Source organism: Acipenser ruthenus, chromosome 6 (genome assembly GCF_902713425.1).
Source record: "Acipenser ruthenus chromosome 6, fAciRut3.2 maternal haplotype, whole genome shotgun sequence".
NCBI classification, from domain to species: domain Eukaryota; kingdom Metazoa; phylum Chordata; class Actinopteri; order Acipenseriformes; family Acipenseridae; genus Acipenser; species Acipenser ruthenus.
The window spans coordinates 17,732,274-17,755,036 of record NC_081194.1 but is presented as its reverse complement, the minus strand read 5'-3'; the positions used below and the strand labels follow the sequence as shown (position 1 = coordinate 17,755,036).

Here is a 22,763-nt window from a genome sequence, read left to right as displayed (position 1 = left end):
CTGAGAGACGAAATTGCCATCTTATGTGGGCCAGAGAACATCTGAGGTGGCGGCAGAGAGAGTGGTGGAGTGTTTTGTTCCCCAATGAGTGCTGTTTTGCCCTTGACAGGGCTGACGACAGACAAGGTGTGTGGAGATGTCGTGGTGAGTGTTATACTGACTGTTGAGTTGTTCAACCAACAGGTGGGGTGGAAGTGTGATGATGTGGGGAGGAAACTCCTTTAACACAAGAACACCTTTGGTGCAGATTGAGGGCAACCTTACTGCTCAGCGATACATTGACAAAGTCCTTGAGGCAACAGTTTTTCTGTTCCTGCAAGCCAATCCGGAAGTGTCGATTTTCCAGCAGGACAATGCAAGACGACGCAGTGCTAGGATTAGTTGCATGACTTCAAGAAAACAATGTTGAGGCCTTGCCGTGGCCAGCTTTTTCTGACCCGAGTCCAATAGAACATCTGTTGGCCCAAATCACCAGTGCCATCCACAGGAGACAACTGCAACCAGCCAACATTCGCCAGCTGGCTGCAGCTTTTTGAACATTCTATAACCTTTGAGCCCATGAACTGATCAGACTGAATTTGTTATTTTTTTTTGCTTGGAACAACCCCAAGCACCAAGTTTGGTACAAATTGTAAAGAGCTAGATTTTTAAATGCAACATTTTTGGGCTGATGTTTTATGGAATGACCAATGTGACAATGCTAATACTGTCAATAACTGTAATGATGTTCCATCACAACTGGTGAGCTCTCCCCTCCCATTTACTGCAAGGGAATCAGTAACAAATCTATGTCGCCAAATTGAAATTCTGAACACAGCTAATACACTATTACCATATACAGTATACTGTTTGGAACTCTCAATAGGTCACTGAATAAAATATTTGGGGGAGTTGCTTTTAAAGTGCTGGTACTTACAAAATACTTTACATACTACATTATCAGTAGAACTGCCATATTTTAACTTAATTACTCTACTGAGTAGTTGCATTTTTTATTCTAAAAGACAAAGAGGTAATAACAACACTGAAAGCAAAAATTGTGCTTTAGGTTTTTTATTCTCCCCCCATCAGAAATGTTATACTAAAACTTGATTACTCTAAAAACAAAACACACAGCAGGAATGTCATTGATCAAACTTCAGAGCCACATTCAGACCAACAGAAATATTTAAAGAATTAAACCAAAATAATAAAAAAAAAATGTTTAATTCAGTCTTATGAAATGTAGTGTCAAATATGTTTCGCTTAGCTTGAACTCCAACATAGGCAAGCCCTATGGGGAGAGTTTTGGTTGGAATAGGTGCAGGTACATTTGGCCCTTATCTGCTAATGTCCATTTTCCCCTGAACAGAAAACTGTCAGAGGCCCCTGCTCCCAGCTCCAGAGAAAAATGTCTATTCTGTCTTTCCCATCATGGGGAAGGTATATTAAATATTTTGCAGTACTTTGGTTAAAGGAAAGACCATTGTCTGTATTGTAGAAGGCACGTTCCATGGTTGACATTAAGAGGGGTGGCCAAAACAACCCTGGAAACCACCCATTCTTCCTCCCCCCAAAACTGGAATGACATATTGTATTATGGTCTTTTTCTCATTAATCTTAGGAAACAAGATTCAGAGCCATACACATTGATTCTATTAAGAGTGAGCAAGAATGAGAAGCTACATTGAGAAAATTAAAAGAAAAGAAAGAGGGCCTGCCCTAACATTGCTTGCCGCTGAAACCAACAGGATAGGTAAGAAAAGGTATTTACATCCAGATTAAACTCTTTATACAACATAATTTATAAATACATTTATATGCATAAATTAAAAGAAGAAAAAAAAACTGCTAATAATGACTCCTAAATCTTACCTCCGGAAAGTAAAAAAAAAAAGAAATTAACATGCCAGGGTGATTCACATTTTCATATATTTGGTAAAAGCAAACAGAAATTTCATCAGAAAGGCACTGTAATGTCCATTTACTTTCAAAGGCTTGGCATATTTACAAAATCCACTGGAAATTAACCCCACTGACTTCCAGTGTAACTGAGACAGTAAATTATATGTAAATATAATTTAAGTAATTTTGCAAAGGGAATAATAGATCTTAAATGGAGTAAATACTTTAGTGTTCATCCTGAATATGCTTCCATTACCACCAGTTTATAATATTTTAAATAAATTAAGGCTGAATGGGGGTTCTATTCTGAAAAACAGTGATTTAAATAAAGTATATATATATATATTTTTTTTTAGCATTAGTTGCCTTTAAACTATTTGAACATATTTGTTCAAACAGCCCCCCTTATATATACAGCTACGACACAAACAGAAGCCAGTTCACGGAGCCTTCTCTATAGTGCTTCAATCAGTTTCCGACATCCCAGTCTAGGCTCCCCAGAGCCAGACAGTGTAATGCTTCATCAGGTGATGCAACCTCCCTACAATCCTATTAAAAAAAAAACAAAAAAACAAAAAAAAAAACACAACAATGGAATTTTCACCCTCCTTCTTTGCCAGCAGACAAAGGAGCTGGCAGTGGGGTGTGTTTGTGCAGGGTAGCTTTCACTTAATCTACACATATACTAAATCCCGACTCTGTCCTGTCTGGCTGGATCCATCCTCCCTCCCATGTTGCTCTGAGTCTGGGTCCTCTGGGTCATAGCCATCATACTCTATGGGTTTGGGATAGCTGTAGGGGTGTCCATTGTCATCAAAAAAGCGTCGGAAGGTGAACTCGTAGAAGGCGTGTTCGGGGTGCTTGCCTTTCTTGTACCAGCCGTTTAGAGTGTCGTTGAGATTACCCTCGCCATCGTCACCGCTGCTCCACAGCTTGTCTGGGTCCACAGGATCAAAGTTGGAGGTGTCTGTGGAGTGTGTGATCTTGGGTATGTAGGGAGCAGGCCGCTCCTGTTGGCGCAGGTCGGTTGAGAAGTCAATGGTCTTGAAGAAGGGTTGGACTTTGATCTCATCGGCCCCATTCTTTCCCAGACGGTCCTCAGGTCCCCGGCACAGCTTGATGATCAAGTCTGATGCCTCTGGGCTCAGCTTGGCCTGAGGAGGGATGTGAAGGCTTGTCTGCCAGTTGATCACCTGCAATAAACAAAAGTGTCCATTGTGAAAGCAAAGAGGACTGTGATTTTGGTATTTAGGAATTAACTGTATTATTTATCTTAGAATACTAAAATATTATTCCAGCCTCATATCCTCCAGGATTTTGCTGTGAATGACAATGTAACCTCAATTATCCAGCAATTTGTATTTTTCTGTTACCTTTAGTTGTGTTTCCAATGGAGCTGATGCCAGGAATGGGGGCTGTCCCACTAACATTTCATAAAGAATGACACCAACACTCCACCAATCACACAGCTGGGTGTAGCCTGAAAGAAAACAAAAATCGTTTTTTTATTAAGTGTTTCTTGTGGACATTCTGAAGCATCTTCAACCCCGTAACTGTTAAACTTCAAAAACAAGCAATCCCAATTAAACTTGATACTTAATGTTTGCGCTTATTTCTGAAAACCCAGCCTCACATTCGACAATTTACCTGTCCTCAACAAGACCTCTGGTGCAATGTAGTTTGGTGTCCCGACTAAGGAGTGTGCTAGACATCGCTGGTGCTGTCGGGCTGCTCGTCGCTCCAGAGGTTTAAGTCTGTCCCCGCAGCGGCAGTTTGTTGGGTCTTCCCATTCTTTACTGAAGTCCATACTATCCTGTCGCACATGGTCACCTTAGAAGAGAGCAGAGTGTCACTGCAGTTCAGAGTTGTGGCCTTGAAAACTCACAAGGCAGCAGACACATGTAATGATTACATGAAATAAAAATAAAATGTATTCTCTTGGGGGATGCAATAGTTAGACCTAGTTTTATAAACAAAATAATCTACTCAGGCACAGATTTAAATGAAAAATATTTAATGAATCCTTGTAACAAGGGTTTTACCAATATGCACCCAATCACTTGCTTATTAGATTTCTGGACTTTGAAAATAGAGTCTCGGCCACCTATCATAATTGTTTAGTTGATGAACATCCAAACAAACCACTGTAATTAATTTATGTAGAATATACCTTGATTTTTGTATTCAAGAGTGTACTCAACTAAACAAACCAATAAAACAAATTGTGGATCGAACACTTACCGCTCTGGTAGTACTTGGAGTCATGGGTCCAGCGGAAGCCTGTGCAGAGGCCAAAGTCAGTGAGCTTGATGTGCCCGTCACGGTCGATGAGAATGTTGTCTGGCTTGATGTCGCGGTGGATGAAGCCCATCTTGTGCACGCTCTCTACAGCACAGGTGAGCTCTGCAATGTAGAACTGGGCCAACTCCTCAGGAAAGATACTCATACGAATCAGCAGGCTCATCATGTCCCCACCAGGGATGTAGTCCATGACAAAGTAAAGGTTGTCCTTGTCCTGGAAGGAGTAGTAGAGTCGCACTACCCACTCGTTATCAGCCTCGGCCAAGATGTCCCGCTCAGCCTTCACGTGGGCCACCTGGTTCCTCAACAACACGTCCTTCTTGCGCAGGGTCTTCATGGCGTACAGGGCGTTGGTGTCAACCTTTTTGGCTAGGCACACCTCCCCAAAGGCCCCAATGCCCAGGGTCTTGATCTTCACAAACATGCACTTATCCATCTTAGCTCTTTTTAGCCGGATGTAATTGGACTCCTTCTGGCAAAGCATCATCCGCATCTGCTCTTGAGCATCTTCGGAGAGACCCACCTGAATAACACAAGAAGCAAAGACTGTTAGGAATCTGCAGCAGCACTAAAATGAAATAGTCTTGTTCCATATTCCTAACTCAAGGACAAATGTTTTGTTTTGCATGCTTTTTGAAGACAAAATGATGCTGGCTTTTACAGTAAGCAAGACAATATTGTGAACAAGTGCTAAACTTTTTCAGGTTATTCATGGTGATTAGCAAATCCTTGGTTTGTTAAAGGGTTAAAATAAGTGTTAACTGATATGTGACTTATAGAAGATTCCTTACAGCACAATGTACATAAATGTCTTAAACTTATCCAAGGCAAGCCCATACAAATTATTGTTGTGATAGGTTTAGTGTGGCTACATTATATGTAAAGTCACAGGAGGGTATGCAAAAAACTAAACATACTTTACAGCTATAAAAGACACTTGAGCTTAATATTTAAAACTGCATGGTCATATTTTATATGCATTTATTGACATTACATTATTGACATTATGTTGATGACACAATCAAGTCTTTTTTATATTTAAGTAACGGCTTTACCCTCCAGTTAAGAGTTTTCATAATCATGAATTTTATTAAGTAACCAAAAAGGAATGTACAGTAACTTGTTCTGTAAGCTACATACAACTAGGCAGCAGGTTGACCAGAACTGAAATCAGCATCCTCCTCAAAGATTACTAGGGCTGTAACAATCCATTAATGTCACAGTACCAGATGTTTCGCGGTATGCACAATACACATGATAATCATTTAATGATGGACTATTTTGTTGAGAGAGAAAAAAAACAAATGATAGAATATGTATTCATAGCAACAAGGAAAAAAAAAAAAAAACTTGTTCTTCATTCAAAACTATTTGGTGAATAACAAAATTATGCTGTGGTTTTGGTCTTGTATCACAATACAAACGATACATACTTCTATTACGATACAATGTAGCATGTAAAGAAAATATCATGATTCATTGATACATCCATAAGGATTGAAAGACTAGTCTATTAGTGGGTATTACATCAGATACTAATTACAAGTTATGTGCATTGTGCAAACATACATGGTGCAAGAGATCTATCCATTCTTCCTCGTTGACATGCTATTCCTTTGGATTCCTATAGGAGGCTGTGTGGTTAAAGAAAAGGGCTTGTAACCAGGATGTCCCTGGTTCAAATCCCACCTCAGCCACTGACTCATTGCGTGACCCTGAGTCACTTAACCTCCTTGTGCGCCGTCTTTCGGGTGAGGCTTAGTTGTAAGTGACTCTGCAGCTGATGCATAGTTCACACACCCTAGTCTAGGCGTCTGCTAAATAAACAAATAATAATAATAGTGTACACGACCATGCAAAGGGGGAGCAAGTTTCATGCGGTTAATAAAACAGGCTCATGGCAACAGCAGATTACTTGCCCAGAGAATTGTGGATGCTATTCAGGTCACAGCGCTTCAGGACACATTTACGATCTAAACCAGCTGTTAGTGAGAGTGAAGAGAAAGGAAGAAAAGCTCAGAGACAGAAAAAAGAATTAAAAAAACAACAACTTAGAGACAGTGCTTTAGAAGAAAAAGGCTTACATAAGGAGCATGTTGAAGAGAAGATACAGTGAAGATGACGTAGAACATATTTTCATGTGGGTGTGCCATTCCAAGAGAGAACCATGTGTGCATGAAGAAAAGATGGACCTATAGACATACCTCCCTCATGAAGACTGTTAAGACACAAAATAGGACTTGTTTTTTCAATAACATGAAAAAATGGATCATGACTTCCACTATATACTCATGTAAACAATTACATTCATAGAAATGCCTCCATGTAGGCCTACCCCCAGATTCTGTTACTTAAGAATTACCTAATCAAACTGCGTCACAACTGAATATGTGCTTCTCTAGCAAACATATTTCATGTTTATGTTGTGCTAGTAACAAAGCTAGCTTAACAACAAAGAACTCTAAAGATTTGGATCCAGCCTTGAGAAAATGACAAGTCAATGGAAACAATGTCAGTTTGAAATGGTCTCAACTGTTCTACATGATGTGACTAACACACAGGAATTATTTCCTCTTTTCTCAACTGACTCAACTTTTAAAGAGAATTAAGTAGCTTCATTTATTTTTTTTATATTTCCCACTTTTTTACGATGTTACACATCAATTTTAGTGTTCTGTTTCTCCACTATTGAGTTATCATTGACATCTGTCTTAAAAACTACTTATTCTTTCATCTTTGCCAGAATAGTCAAATTGTAAACATCTCATTGCAAGTGGAGGTCCTGCGTACTCTATGGATCTCCAGGTTCTGAAAAGGACATTCCAGATTTTATATATAGTTTTATCTAAATTTGAGAAAGGCACTTCCCCTCACTGACTTTGATTTGTACATGCCTTGCTGCTGACCGCATATCCTGCATAATTTCATCAGAGGCCAAATAAGAATATCATATACCGACCTTACACTGCCCCCCACCCCTTCAACAAAGGGTCTTCCACCTTGCAAGTTCCTAGCAATTTAGGAAACTTCACCTTCCTATGTACATCTTTAAGAGCTAAACAGTTTTAAAAAAATAAAAATAAAATAAACTTTCTTACTCGCTGCATCTCGCTCTCAAGCTGCTTTTTGCGTCGTAGCCTCTGTTGGTGATTCTTTAGGATGTTCTCCACGTGCTGTTCCATAAAGAACTTGAAGGCTTGCGGAGAGTAGATCTGAATGCGCGACTCATCCTTCTTGTTTCTCCTGACTGGCACCGGCGATGTAGTGATCTGCTTCTTCTCCTTGTCTGCTGATCCAGCAGACACCACTATTGCTCCTTCGGTGACCTCTGCCCTTTCATTAGAGCTCCCACTGCTGCTCTCCTCCTCTTGCTCCTTTCTTCCAGCTCCACCAACCTGGTCTTCTTTGCTGCTGCCTGACTTGGCAGATGAGTCATAGGGCTGATTGGGCTGCTGGAGGAGGTGTTTGGGGTAGGGTGGTGGGGGGCCCTGGTAACTGGGGACTTCGGCAACCACAGGAGACGACCCTAGGGAAGGAGGAGACTCCTGGTATGAGCCAGATGGTGGGGGTGGCTGCTGCATCCAGGGGGGGTGAGTGGGTGCTACGGCTGTCTGTAGCTCAGGCTTTTGTACCCGCATGCTCTTGACAGGTTGAAGGATGGGCGCCTGGGTGATAGCAGTCACAGTGGTGGCTGAGGGTTGGGAGCTGGCTGGGTGGCTCGGACGGCCACTCAGTTGGGGGTTTGTAAAGGAGTTGGAGCGTACGGGAAGTTTGTGTTGCCAGGAGGTAGCGTGCCCGCTGTTACCTGGGGAGGATTGAGGCTGGCTGGGGGGAGGAGGCTGGGGCCACGAGGAGGGGATACCAGCGATATTGTAAAGGTCCAGGTTGTGACTGTTCCTGTTGGACACCATCATTGACTGGGGGAGGTTGCTACCATTGGCATAGGTGGGGGAGGAGACTGGTCCTCCAGCCTGCATCTGTGAGGCAGGGGGGCTCTGTCGGCTGCCCTGGGACATAGGGTAAGGTGGCGGGGGGCCTAGGAAGTCTGGCTGGCCTGTCCCATTCTGAGACCAGCCAGGTGGGAAGCTAAACTTAGTCCCCCCAGAGCTCTGCATGATGATAGGCTGCCGGCCCAAGGGCACAGAGCTGATGCCTCGCTGACCTGGTGGAGGGGGAGCTGGGTAACTCTCTGACCAGGCCCCCTGGGGGCCTGGAGAGATGCGAGGCACCAGGTACTCCATGTTGCCTGAAAAGCGCTTGGTCGAGGGGTTGGTGTCCCAGGAAGTTGGGGGTGGTGTGGTGCCCCTGGGTGGAGGAGGAGGAGGTGTGATGCTCCGCACTTGTGGAGGCGGGGGAGGGTTGACACGCTGCCCATTTCCCTGGTGAACCTGGGAGAAAGCTGTCAGTCCTGAACCTGACAGGGGCCGCACACCCATTTCAGACGGTGGGCCAGGGCTATCAGAGCGGTACATCACTCCCTCCATTAGGGGAGGCCCGTGTCTCTGAACCAAAGACTCCTTCGAACCCTTCCAGCTCTGCTTGCGGTTGATCGGCTGCTGGACATGGCATGAACCTGTTTAAGGAATTGCATTAAAAAAACGACATGCCATTTTATTAATAGAAACTTGAGACTAGCAACATACTCAAACCTGAGTTATGTTTACATAAAAAACTGACCCTCAAATTCTGAACCTAGAAAGATTGCCTTACACATAACAAGTAAATATAGTTTCATAATGACAGAACGAGTCAGCTTTGTAGACTACTGAACACAGTCATCTGAATTTAAAAATAGATTGTAATTTGTAGGTTATCAAAACTCCATGCTTCATTTATTTTGTCTCACAGCAGATATCAAGTATACACAGACTGTGCAACTCGATCTGGTTAGTGATAATCTACCTGGTGCTTTCATCCCTGCATTGACTGGCCTTGCAGCAGCAGCCACCATCTGCTCCCTCCAAGGGTCCTGGTAGCTCATTTTACTGATATACTCAATGGCTGCCTCCAAACTTCGACAATTGGTTTGTTTCAGAGCGCGAATGACCATCTCCTGAAAATAAAAACACAGAATTAGGTAAGAAATTAAAACATAAATAATATCACACATACAGTAATCCGTCACGTATCCGCCCGATCAAGCTCTTCAGCAAAGTTAGTTTATTACTGAACAGAGAAGACAGATTGTAGATCCTACCAAAGTTTTCGTACACTGTGTTATATGTAGTCTGTACGCTACCATTGCTGGCAGTGTCACGTGAGCTGTTCTGTGTGTTACGTAAATAAATCCTGTTCGCCTGCGAGGCATATCAACTTCAACCTCCGTCTCCATCTCCTACCTGTCACTCAGCAGCAAATGTACGCATCCATATGGTTACCCTGTCACAAGCTAATACCCTGTACCCTTCTAAACAAGGGATTATAGGTAAAACTCCTCGATAAAAGCTGAACCTCAAAACAATAATTGTGTGAAAACAGTAATTGTTACGGCTGTGTAATGGTATTTAAAACAGGATTAATTTATCCGACTTTTTACATACCCGCCCTTTGGTCCCACCGCAATCGGATATGTGACGGATTACTGTACATAATAATAAAAATTAACAAATAAATATTCACAATTGGTTCTTTAGATACATACAGAGGTTTGTTTGGCTAGCTTCACTGTAGCCCTACTGCCCGGGATATGCATACTCAGTGGGCCACGCAAAAATAAACACTTTTTAGGATTTAGCCAAGACATTTAATAAGCAAGCGGTCTTATAAGGGTAAAATGTCTAATAAGTGTCCCATCCCAGGCACCACAAACCAGCAGGGGTGGTTGAATACTTTGAGTCACTGTACTTTCACAGAATGTGCAATATTTTTTAACAACAAATGACCAATAAAAATGTCACATCAAATTCTGGTCAGAGCTTCGGAAGATATAGCCCAACTAATAAGAGATCAGAACTAATTTAAAAGTAGGTCACCATGACCTAGATACTGATACCTTCAACAGCTTGTACGTAAATGTAAGTTGCTCATACATACACAGTGCTTCCACATATCCCTGTCATCAGGAATATTAAAACAGGCAGCACTGTTGTTGTTATTGTAAAGTGCTGGGACAAAAATCAGATGTTCATATTCGCTACAAATGACAAAAATACCTTGCACTTATTTATCATCACCAGAATTTGCATGAGTTTCAAAAAATGGCAAATGAAAAAGAGCACCGTGTGCAAGCAAGATATTTCAGTTTTTTGTTTTTCTTAAAATATTTCCCAACATAAAATCAATGTCACCTTACAATAATTGATTTTGAGTTTCAGTATTTTAAAATAAAATATCAAAAACAGAACGAAATTTCAATGTACCATTTGTAAATCAGTAATATGAGAGAATTGGTCAGGGGTCTGAATACTTTTGCAAGGCACTGTATATGCTTGTAATCCAATAATGATATGAAATAGGACTCACTTCCTCAAACCCAGCTGCTTGCAAATCCTGTAGCATCTGTCTGTTGACTTCTGAGCCTCCTCTTCCAGATGAGCTGGTCTCGTTCGCAAAGGGAAGGAGCGAGTTGCGGATCTCCTGAAGGGCTTTGTGGTAGGTGACAAACTTGGGGTTGCTGTTTCGGCCCTGCTGCCTGGGGTCCTCAGTCACTCCTTTACCAGAGCCCTGCTCCGTTTTGGCAGACTCGGACGGCCTAGACAAGTTGCGCAAGCTCTCCCGGATCTCCTGCAACATTTGCCGGCTGTTGCCGGTGTAGTTGCTCGCAGGGAAGGTTTTCGGCCTCATCTGTCTGTATCCTTCGGGTTTCTCCCCCCTCTTCATGAAAAAACATGTACGTGAGCAACCTCTAGCAAGGAGACCTCCACACAGGTCAGCAACTGAATGTCACTGATGGTCACAAAAATCAGTTTTTCTTGGCAACGTGTCACATTTGGTGTTCCAGAAAATGTTACATCTGAAATAAAAAAGAAGCTTTAGTACAGAATTACACACATGCTGTACATAGACTAGAGCAGTGGTCGGCAATTAAATTTGACTGCAGGCAAAGAAGTAACAATTGTGATAGTATGTCTTTGTAACCTCCAAATAAATATTAGTAAAATAATACAGCATCTGTGTTTTATCTATTAAGAGACGAATTAGTTTAGTTTAACATTCCCATATGCTGTAACTGAAACGTAATTCAAAATGACTCCTAACGATGACAGACTATTGTACAGCTGAAAAATAATTTCAGTGCTCGCTTTGACAACTGCAGCATTACTAGGTATGTATCGTTTTTGTCCGTTATCAATCAACCCGATGGTTATTTCTCGTCCCATGCAAAGTGCTTCCCACAATCGACGAAGCAGCAACTAGACCTATTAGTATATTTGCATGCATGGTCGTTGCTGAAAACTGAATTAATTAACAAAGCAAATCTAGAATCATTGTGGTCCGCCTATATATGTCCAGACAACTACCGCTGGCTCCGTTTGTGCTCTCCATGTTTGGATCGATTTACACATATGAAGCGGCTTATTCCACAATGAATGCAATATTAAACGGATGTACGAAACAGGCAAACACACAAGAATCTTTGGCGGACTGTCTGCTTATCGCCATCATGTCTGTCACACCTGGGGTTCTAAAGCTGATCGCAGAACGAAAGTGCTATTTTTCTCATTAAATTTGTCATAACGCAATGAAGCATTTAAAATAAAAATGTATGCTACTTTTGAATTTTGTTTGATGTCATTCTGTGTTCCTGTCTATCATATGAGGATTCCAGTACCATAGCGAGGCATAAAAGGTATCATCACAATCAGCAAGTACTGTACTTTAGAATCGATATTGCAAAACACTTAATTTCTACTACTTGCAAGAAATATATGAAGGTCATACAGAGAATCCCCCATGTCAGCCCCCTTGCAGTAATATTAAAATGAAGTTCCGCTTTTGCTCAGCCCTTGATACAGCCCTGCCAGGAGGCATCCACGGGCCGGATTTATTATAACGACATTTTTCTTTTAATTGTGCAAAGCTGTTTTGGAAGAACAGTTCAAAGCTGTACAATTCAAATGTCAGATGACTGTACCAAATAATGGGCAACAAGATTCTAGAACCACCACCACCACTGGTCACAAAGGACTGTGTAGCTGACACCTACAAGAGTAATTGCACCCTTTACATAGGATCTTTTCTCTGAGAAGCCTTGACTGGAAAATAAAATTTTCTGGAGGTCACACAAGTGATTCAACACCTTTGGTGGAAAGCATTCTTGGATGGAATACCCCCCCCCCACAAAAGCAACATTCAAAGTGGCATACAGACTCATGACCATATAGTCTTGAAACATAAAATGGTGATGTACAGCCAATTACACTGGTGATCTCGCTCTATACAGCAGGCAAATGGAAGGTAACGTACAGTGAAAGGAATCAGAAGTAGAAGAATGCAAGCCACTGAGCAAGTTTTGAAATTGTCTGAATGAGGTCTGCCTCTAGCAATTTCACAACACTTGAGAATCATTTTGACAGGATCAGCAATTGATTAGCTGGTGTTTTTAATGATTTATACATTTTGATATTAAGCACATGTATTATTTATTTTAAATGTGGGGAATTCAAATTCATGCCAAATACAGAACTGAGACTTTGCACTGCAACAAAATGTTAAAAAACAAAAAAACAAAAACAGAAAACCTTTTCAACTAAAGTGCTACTTTTGTGGGAAAAAAGGACCAGAAAAGGTACAGTGGTGAACCAATGGGTTCAAAATAGATTTAGGCTATACCAATTTTAATAATGTGGCAATTTCCGAGTTGCAAATACACTTTTTTTCTTTTACAGCTTTTTCTCCATTTATCATACCCGTCCAAACAAATACAACCGGTGGTGTGGAAGTAGCGCGCATGAGATGCAGCTGTACTTTAATATACCGGATTTAACGGTCACTACAAAAACCTTCCTGAGAGCAAATTTAAACAAATCACAATAAAGAATAGTACCACCATTCAGGATGTCTGACACACAAGTAACAAACGTGTTATTAAGCGCAAAATAAAACTGACAATACAATTCTTTAAAATCTACCTACCGGTAGACACAGACAAGAGGACGGATTACAGACACAGGTATGTTTGAACAAGCCGCTTTGATATTTATCGTTCTGATCTGTTACACATTAGGCATCTCCGGAGACATCTACATAGTTTAACAAACAAAAAACAATAAACTCTTGCCATTTATGAAAAATACACTGCCTACTCGCTGAGCAGGTCGGCCTCAATTAGGACATTCCCAGGCTTCCCATCTTTTCTCAGGCCTTTCTCTGGGCCTGGCTAAGGTGTGGCCATTAATAAGAGAACCCTCCCAACACGTACATTCCTTAAAACAAAAATGACATGTCTCACACTTGAGTCGTATCCCCTCAACAATAACATACAATGTGTCCCGTGTTCTCGATGCAGTTATGCCCCATTAACCCCTCCTCCAGAAGACCCCAATCTCAAAACTACACGGAGTCGCAAACCGCAGCTACTTCCACTACAACACCGACAGCAACCGGGGCCAGTGCAAGCCGATACTTCACAAAGAATACCAACACTCACCTAGTTTCTCCGGCGTCCAGCTTACACGGGGGTACTCTATTCCAAGACAAAGTGGTTACGACTGTTTATAACACTGTCCTCGCCGTTACCGTATTTAGATAACACTCTTCCAGCGTTCACTTTTACCGTCTTTTTATTTTTTGTTCCCGCGACGCCAGGATTCCACTCTTGTGGTTGCCCGGATGTGAAGCTTTTTCCCCATTTCCCAGCAAGCTCAGCAATCACTATGTGAGCCTAACGTGGATAAAAAGAAGCTGTGGTGCAGTGATGTTAGCCTTACAATTGAAACGATTTGGGCCGTCGTACTGTAAGCAGCAATTCTCTAATACTGAAGGTCCCCTGGTGACGACTCCTTCCTTTTGACTAAAAGAAAGTTACGATCATACAGTGCAACTATACAAAACATGGTATTAGAGCTTTTTTGTTCATACAAGTTTGTAAGCTTAGTTGGGAAGTATTACCTGCACAATAACTATTGCAAGACAGCTTTTCCACAAGGTCTGTTTGTATCTTGTATACCTGGGCTCTTTAAAACTGAGTTAGAATAAAATCCCTTGCTAAATATATATTGACTTTTTATTTCTAAACAGTTCACTTCTGCATATATAATTATATTTATTAATTCAAAATGGACCAGTGCCTCTACATCTATTTGGTGAAACTTTCTTTCCAAGGATATCAATATTTTTTTTTAAACACAAAGTTAACTGTACTGCTATCAAGAGTTTAAATGTCACTGTACTTAATATTTACAATTTTTAATGATAGTGGTAAATTATGAAGCTTGGAAGGAAAGCTTTCTTGAAAATAGATATAGAAATAAATGTTAGCTGTAGGTACATGTTGAATAAAATATGATCATCCATAACTATAAAACACCCAATTGTGCAAAATTTTAGAAATATTAAAACAAAAAACTTAGACAAACATACTGACTAGAAGTTTCTCAATGCAGTTTATTTTGTTATAAAATGACAACACAACAGGTTTATACATCATACACCATTTATACCACATTTAGAAAAGAAAAATAAACTTTTTTTTGCAAAAAGATTTATTAAAAATGTTTGATAGTGCTGATACATACATTTATTTATTTATTTTGACAGTACATTTATTGTAATTTAGGCCATTTAAACAAAGAGTCAGTTCTGTACACAACTCAAGACTAGAGAAGTAAAATCACACAAAAAATGTTTGTGTTGGTTCTTCTTTACATTGGCACCTGTTTAGTGACATAAATAGCCTCCCCATCTGTTCCACAGACCAGGCACTGGCCCAGCACATCCAAACTGTTCACAGACATGGTCTGGCTCGGAAGCATGTTGGTTGTCTCCAGGCGTCCTTTAGAAGAATCTGAGGTTAACCATGAACTTATCAAGGACTGATTACTGCTTGCTGGGGCAATTGTGCTGCGTGACATGATGGTAGTATTTCTTCCACCTTAAAAATAAAATACATACATTTTTCCATTTGTAATAGTTATTATATCAGGATATGTTCAGTGCACACCCTATGTGTACATCTTGTGTAAAGGTTGCAATGTTAACAGTGCACATTTTTAATTCTTTTTTTTTTTTTTTTTTTAAACACAATTGTTTTTATTTTTTTTAAACTGTTTTCCTTACCTTGTAGGAAAGATGGGGTGTCAGTGGTAGTATAGTTCTCCCAATGCCAGAGAGAGCCATCTTCAGAGCATGTGAACAGGTGGTCTGGGCTAGAAGGATGGAAATGGACCTCCCACACTAGGAAATGAAACACAGCATTTATTTGTAGGTGGCAGTTTTTAGGGGCATAAATCACAACTGTGCAAAATGAGCCTTTGTTTGTAAGACTGGAACAACAGGGAATGATAGAGAACAAACACAATACATTACTAAACATCAAATAAAAAATGCATTATGGTACAAAATGTGTGCCATTAAATGTTAGTAACCTTCATATCCCTAGACAAGGATATAAATACTACATTACAGGTACCTGCATAATGGAAATCAGTAGGTAGAGTAAATTAGGGTATTGAAAATCATTATCACTCACTTTCAGCTGAATGTGCTTCCATGAGAGAGTAAGGCATGTTGCCCTGCCTGACATCCCAGATGCACAGCATGCCATCCTGACCCCCTGTTGCCACAATGTGCTGTTGATTTGGGTGCCTGTCCACGCAGTGCAGAGGCACTCGGTCTCCAGTCCTAGGAAAGGTGCATAACAGAATCATGAGGACAGGTACTTGGCAAATTCTACTTTTTTAAAACAACTACAAGGCACAGTATGAGGAGAGAACAGTCTTCCAGATGGCAAAAGTCAGAGAGCAAGAGGAAATACACTATCTTATATTTTTTTAGGTATCTTGATTTTCATTTGAACCAAGACTGCAAGATCTATGTAAAAAGTTAACATGCTAAACTTTATTGACAATTACAAGTTCAACTCAATAACTCACAGGGATAAAATCTGTGATGGCTCATTTCCCTGCTGTCGGAAATCCCACATTTTTAGGTGCCCGATAGAATTGACAGTCAGGATCTCTGTTGTCCTCAAAAAAGTCACAGCATGGATTGTGCTGCTGTCAGCATTGTCTGCAAACAGAATACAATTAAGCAAATGATACTGGACAGGGGAAACATTTAAATACAATCTTTACAAGCTCTAACAATCACAACAATTCTCTTCCCTTTTATTATCCCTGCAGATGGATATATTGGGAAATGGAGGCAGGTGTACCTGTATAAATATAAAATATGTCACACTTTAGATGTTTGCATATTTCTAGAGAACTGCTATTCCTACTGTGAAGGGCTTTCTTTGGCATAAGTTATTTAGTGTATCATACTATCAAGGTATATGGAGGCTGTCCAGTTGTCTTGTCTGGATGTCAGACTTACAGTTTTACAGAACCACTTGTACAACTGATAATATTTTCTAAATACATTCTATCACAGATTATTGATTGTATCAGAATATGAGGGTCAATAAAGGTATTTCTGTCTGTCTGCATGCCACACTTATCTGTATATCTAATTCTGATAAAATTACAAAAGGACATTCTGTAGCTCAAGTTCTTAAGGTGATCAGGCGTGTTGGAAAGCTCAAAAAATAAGCTAGGTCTCGCGGACTAAGAAAAAAGGCAAAAGTAACCAAAATAGACACCTTCTCTGTTGGGCATGAGCTATACAGTTCTTCTTTTGCATACACGCACTGCTTATGTTTATATGCCATCAACCACATCTGGAGAAAACAACCACTTGAACCACTTTACCACTTGAGCTGGAAGGACGCATGTGTGACGTGTTCAGTGTATTCCCTTGGTCTGCAACTGCTGAAGTATCAGTTTGAAATGTTATTAAACTTGCATTGTAACCCTTTACTGCCCTGTAACACCTGTAAGTTGCCTTGGATAAAGGCGTCTGCCAATCAAATAAATAATAATAATAACATGTTGATAAAGCAAATAAAAGACCTTCTGTAATACCAATTACTGACAGCTACTTATTTCTCACTGTGTTAGTTCAAGCACTATATTGTAATAATGAACCATCAAATTAAAGTTCAATATGGACAACTAAGATGATTTCCTAAATACTGTTTAATGTTTTAAAGAACAATTCATTGATTCGAGTGAAAAAGACTTTAACAAATTATTTCCATTATTCTTTTTTATTTTAGCTTTTCTCTTCACATTTTTCAGAAAACAAAAAAGCACAAACAAAATCTCAACGTGTTTCGACAGAGTCTTAATCATGAGTAGACTTCATTTGATAGAGGAACACCCTTTTTTTTTATACACTCAATTTTCCACAGGTGATTAATCACTGCGCCACAAACCACCTACTGACAATTAAAACAATAAAACACAACTGAAAATAATAATGAGTAATTAGATACAGAATCAAAAACCAAAAGACCATACTTTTTTTTATAAACACTCATCTGTACGTCAACACCACTTTTTATACCACTAGATATTCTTTTACGAAGTTACTTTTTTCTCTGCAACTTGAATAATGCACAGAGGTATATATACAGACAAACACACATTCTACAAAGACGACCCATAGTTAAAGTCTTCATTAAGGCCATGTGGTGCAACTGAATTAAAAAAAAATATATCCAAAAAGTTCCCCTTCTCAAGAGTTGTTTGTCAACTGAGCCACCTCTAAAACCATTTTTTTCAAAGCCCAAAATACCAGATCAAATATGGAATGTTGTTTTTTATTAAAACGTACAGCTAAAGGATAGCTGGTATCACTTCTCTGTATAGTACTTTTGTGTTTATTAATACAGGTCTTCAAGGGCCGTGTTTTTTACCGACATACATAATGAACAAACAAGGGCATTGTATGACAGACAACATTCATAGAAGAACATGTAGTAAAATCTCTCAATATAATACATTTACCTGTGTTGGGATTTTGAAAAGAAGTTGTGCAAGTGTTTGCGCAGCAGGAGCATCTCCCACATGGGGATGTCCCTGTGGCGCGGAACCAAAAAAGGTTTACTTCTGTTTCTGTTCAAAATCTTTAATGTTTTTTTTATGTCTAAATGCAAAAATGGACGAACTTGAAAAATAGTGTGTAATTCTAAAACATGCCAGTGTCTGAATAATACACCTGATTTTATACGATAAACTTGAGTATTTGTGACAACAAACTAATTTTTTTTCTTTTGTTTTTCGGATGTAGTAAATGTTCTCTGTGTGGATACAGTGCCCTCTTCAAAGCTTTTTTAACAATTCATTTTCTATAACCTCTCTATAAACCTTGCCTGCATTTCCTTTGCTTTATCTATGTATTCTTCCTTACTGTAGTAGAGGCACCGAAGTCTAAAGAATTGGCTTACAGGTAAATTATCCTTCAACATCTTAGGGTGGAAACTGGATGCCAGAAGAAGAGTATTTCTGTCAGTTATTTTTCTGTAAATTGTCGTCTTATAACCCAAATCACTTTTAGATATTTTAATGACCAAAAAATGTGTTAAAGGGTGAATTTCAAATGGGAACGCCACTGATTGAGAATTTGGTGAAATTCCTTAAGTTCTATTTCAGTCCCTTTCCATGTCAAAAACACATAATCAATATACCTGTACCATATCAATATTTTAGAAAATAAACCATTTTTGTTTGAATTCAACACAAACTGATTCTCAAAATTCTCAACATATAAATTTGCAATGTCAGGGGCCATTGTACAACCCATAGCTGTTCCCTTGATTTGTAGATAAAATGAATCCTCAAAACAAAATAAATGATTCTTTAAAGCTAAATTTGCCAATTGAACTATAAACTCAGAAGGTGGTGTTTTGGGCCCTGGACGTAATTCTAAAGTCTGAAAAATAACATCTATAGCTTCATCCTGTGGGATATTTGTATAAAGTGACTCAATATCTAATGTGACTAGCCACACTTCAGAAGTAACTTAGTAATTAAATTAGCAGAGTCTCGAATATAAGATTGTAACTGACAAACATGTGATTTTAAGAAAAAATTTACATACTGAGATAAAGGCTCCACAAGTGATTCCTTACCTGATACAACAGGACGACCTGGGGGATTTATAAAACGTTTATGTATAATATGGGCCTGCTGGCAACCAATACAAGTCTCTATCTTCTTAAAGAACAATTCGACATACAAATTAGAATCAACCTAAAATCTGTTGGACGTACCTATAGTGCGCACAATGCCTTTGTGATCCACTCTCAACAGGTTGATCCGCCCATCCTCCCCCACTGTGACGATTTCTGGGCTGTTGCAGACAACCCCGGTGCAGGGGGCATTGTCACAAGAATGGTAGTGTGCTCGCTCCCACCGCTGGTTTACAGACAAGGTCTACAAACACAATACTTCAAATTTACACAATTATCCTGATGATATGAAAGTGGTGTCTGCAAAATTTGTTTGTGACAAGAAGGGGATTCTCTGACGTTTAATGCATTTAATTGCTATGTATTAAAAATGACTATAATATGCATCCTGTACATTACAATGTGCAAGCGTAATACAAACACAGAGTAAAGTGGGGGGTTGTTTTTTTGTCTCGGTTTTTATGACTGAAATGCCTGACCAGGAAAAACACATGGGAAACAAGGCTCATTCATAACTGGTTTTAGGCTTGGTTGCCAGGTTGTATCAGCTTTAACAGCAAAAAAAGAAAATACAAATGTGTTACCTGGCTGTTCTGATAGTGACGAAATATGGTCACACTCCCTGTGGATGAAGCTGTAACAATTCTCTCCTGATCCAGAAACTAAAAAGAAATGTAATTAAATTTAAAACAAAAAAAATGTACTACACTCGATGTTGCCTGTACAGGTATAACATTACACTAAGGACATTACAATATGTATGACGAGAAGCAGGTATATGGTTCAGAGACAAGATGCTACTATTTTCATGTCCTTGCAAAATAAGTGATACTCAGTGAAATGCTGAAAAATGTAATTATCCATTTCATAAAACTATTCACTATGGACTAACTTACACCTTCATTTTTAGCAAAAATTGATTCTCATGTTTGACTTTTATCACTTAACAGTAAAAATGTCCTATGGCTTGACTGTCCCCAATGGTGTGTAGTAATAAAAAATGCTAAATAAGTTAATCTTTTATGCTTAAATCAACAGACAGGAGTCAGCTATGGCAAAACTGATTACCGTTAGACCACAAGTCTCATTTATAAGATTTTCAAAAATGGGGGGGGGGGGGGGGGAGTGGTTTTGGCCAAGGTAACAACAGTTATACATATAGATTTGACAGTTACATTTTTTAAGTCTCCCCAACCATCATTATATATCAATTTTTCTAAAGAAAATGTTATCGTCATACCATAGGCCATTTTTAGGCCACAAATGAACTAAATCCTGCAAAAAAAATGTGAAAATGAATTGGATCTGGTGTGGACAAATGTACGTTCAGGAAGGTAAGACTTAGTTATGATGTTTTTTAAAACTTTGATTGTTTTCAATTTTGAAAACCTTATTTGTCTTTCACCCATATACTTGTGATGGTCCTGATGGGTATGAGGAGGAATAAGATGAAATGATCATTAATGATGAACTATTTTGTTAAAAGACAAAACTTAAATGAAGATCATGTATTGGTAGAAACTATAAATCACATTTATCATTCAAGAACCATTTTGTGGACTACAAGTAGCTATGCATTGATTTTGGTCATACACTGCAATGCAGTTATAACTACAGTAATACATAATTTAATTATAAATACGAAATTAAACCATGTGTAAGATATAGCTCAGTGTCTAGAATATTGTGTTCAACTTCTAGCAGTTTTATGCAACTTTTAGAAATAATCTAAAAGATAAATGAGCAGCTTGTGTGTTTTATAATGCTACCTAAGAAACAGCTCACATGTTATATGAAAAAGAACTACATGGTTCAGCATGTAGGCCTAATAACTGCTATTTTTCAGACCATCCTCACTTGTGTTACAAAGTTGTTATCACAAGCTAGACATTCTGCCATTACTGTTTTTAATGAATAGCAAACGTCCCTATACTCAATACAAATGAATTACAACACTTACTTGAAGATCCATGACATCGCCATCGTGTTTGTATTCACACAGCAATTGAGGATCTCCTTCATAATCATCTTGCATCCCTTGCTCTGCGACAGACCAGATGGAAACTTTGTTGTCCTGTGGGGAACAGAAATGGTAAGTCCCAGACTCCATAGCCCTCCCACTAGATTATTATATAGCGTTTCCATCCTATTATCATGATTCGATTTTACACGACTTATTTAACACATCAGTTTATCATTCCGTGCATTCAATTTGATTGGAGATTCTAATATAGTACAGAAGGCAGAAGCCATTCAGCCCGTTTAGAAATTGTCATGTGGACTGTTCGTGTACCGACAAAAACATTACAAGAAACAGTTCTAGGTTCTGTTACTACAATAGTTTGTAGTTAATAAACCTACAAATAAATTACTTATTCATGTCGGTTTATCTGTAGAGACCTATAATTATAATGAATTGTGTATGTTAAACGTAAATGTATTTGTTGGGGTTGTTATTTGCCAACACACGTGTAAGTACTTAGTTAGTCAAATGATTTTCATGGTTTAGCCTGAAACGTAACAATCTTGTTCTTCAGACCATGTTTGGCTGTCCATACCTCATTATCCCAAGATCCAGTAGCAAAAACTTCAGGCTGTTGCAGAGATGTAGAAGAGATAGGTCTCCATCGCGTCTTACTGATTTTCTGAGACACGAACTTGGCATTGATGTACTCCATAAACACGCTTTTCCTTTAGTACGTTACAATATTCAAAATGTTATCACGTTCTGTGAGATTCTCTTTGCCTTGATCCCGCCGGTTCCTCCTCTTCCGATTCACATCTTTGTCATCTGATTGGCTAGAGTCATAAATAACGGCGTCTCTACAGTAACAAAATTCATTTTGGAAAACGCGAGTAGTATTGTTCAGTAAGCTTGTTGAAACTAAGAAACAAGAGAGAAATATTGTAATTTGGATGGGGTGGTCATACAACATATGTTACGTTATTTATGATTTCTTTTTTTGTAAAATGGAAGAATAAAATACATATTTCTAAAAATATAAATGTATATTTTTCTACTTTTGAGAAAGCCTTGATCGCATATATGTATTTAATGTTAACTCTCCTGTAAAACATAAATAAATAAATAAATGTTGATTTCTAGCCAGCATTACACAGCTGGCATGGAAGGTGTCGTGCAGCATTTGTGGCGAGCACATTTCACTTCAAGGATGGGTGAAGCTGGTGTCTTTGGGATAAACAACCTGATTTACCTACAATGTCTAGAAGGCTAAACTATGAACAATGTGTTAAAAAGCCGTTCATTAATTATCTGTGTAATTGTAAAATATCTGTGTGGTTAATTCATTTGTACCACCCTTTCATCACACCTTATAATAACTAAATATATTATCTCATAGTACATTGTCCTGTATTGCAAATGCGTCCCTTGCTAACAACAAAA

General features: G+C 39.1%; 2 protein-coding genes across 6 annotated transcripts; both read right to left on the bottom strand.

Moving 5' to 3' along the window:
• Positions 1 to 1,037: 1,037 nt before the first annotated feature.
• LOC117411477 (serine/threonine-protein kinase LATS1-like) lies at positions 1,038 to 14,071 on the bottom strand. Of its 5 annotated transcripts, none has more exons than XM_059025150.1 (8): positions 13,775 to 14,064; positions 10,648 to 11,137; positions 9,088 to 9,238; positions 7,284 to 8,758; positions 4,126 to 4,708; positions 3,532 to 3,714; positions 3,258 to 3,364; positions 1,038 to 3,077 (listed from the first exon to the last, which is right to left on the bottom strand). In XM_059025150.1, exons 2-8 carry the CDS (start codon positions 11,002 to 11,004, stop codon positions 2,559 to 2,561), a joined length of 3,375 nt encoding a protein of 1,124 aa, XP_058881133.1. In that variant the 5' UTR covers positions 11,005 to 11,137; positions 13,775 to 14,064; the 3' UTR covers positions 1,038 to 2,558. The 5 variants fall into 5 exon arrangements, 3 of the variants coding, with proteins under 3 accessions (XP_058881133.1, XP_058881135.1, XP_058881134.1); XM_059025152.1 differs by lacking the exon at positions 13,775 to 14,064 and adding an exon at positions 13,609 to 13,730; XM_059025151.1 differs by lacking the exon at positions 13,775 to 14,064 and adding an exon at positions 13,261 to 13,575.
• A 639-nt stretch (positions 14,072 to 14,710) lies between these two features.
• Positions 14,711 to 22,149, bottom strand: nup43 (nucleoporin 43). The gene is made up of 8 exons (XM_034017736.3): positions 21,916 to 22,149; positions 21,318 to 21,431; positions 19,942 to 20,019; positions 19,439 to 19,601; positions 16,218 to 16,353; positions 15,815 to 15,966; positions 15,403 to 15,519; positions 14,711 to 15,217 (listed from the first exon to the last, which is right to left on the bottom strand). The coding sequence occupies exons 1-8, from the start codon at positions 22,033 to 22,035 to the stop codon at positions 14,988 to 14,990; spliced, it is 1,110 nt and encodes a 369-aa protein (XP_033873627.1). The 5' UTR covers positions 22,036 to 22,149; the 3' UTR covers positions 14,711 to 14,987.
• Positions 22,150 to 22,763: the final 614 nt, after the last annotated feature.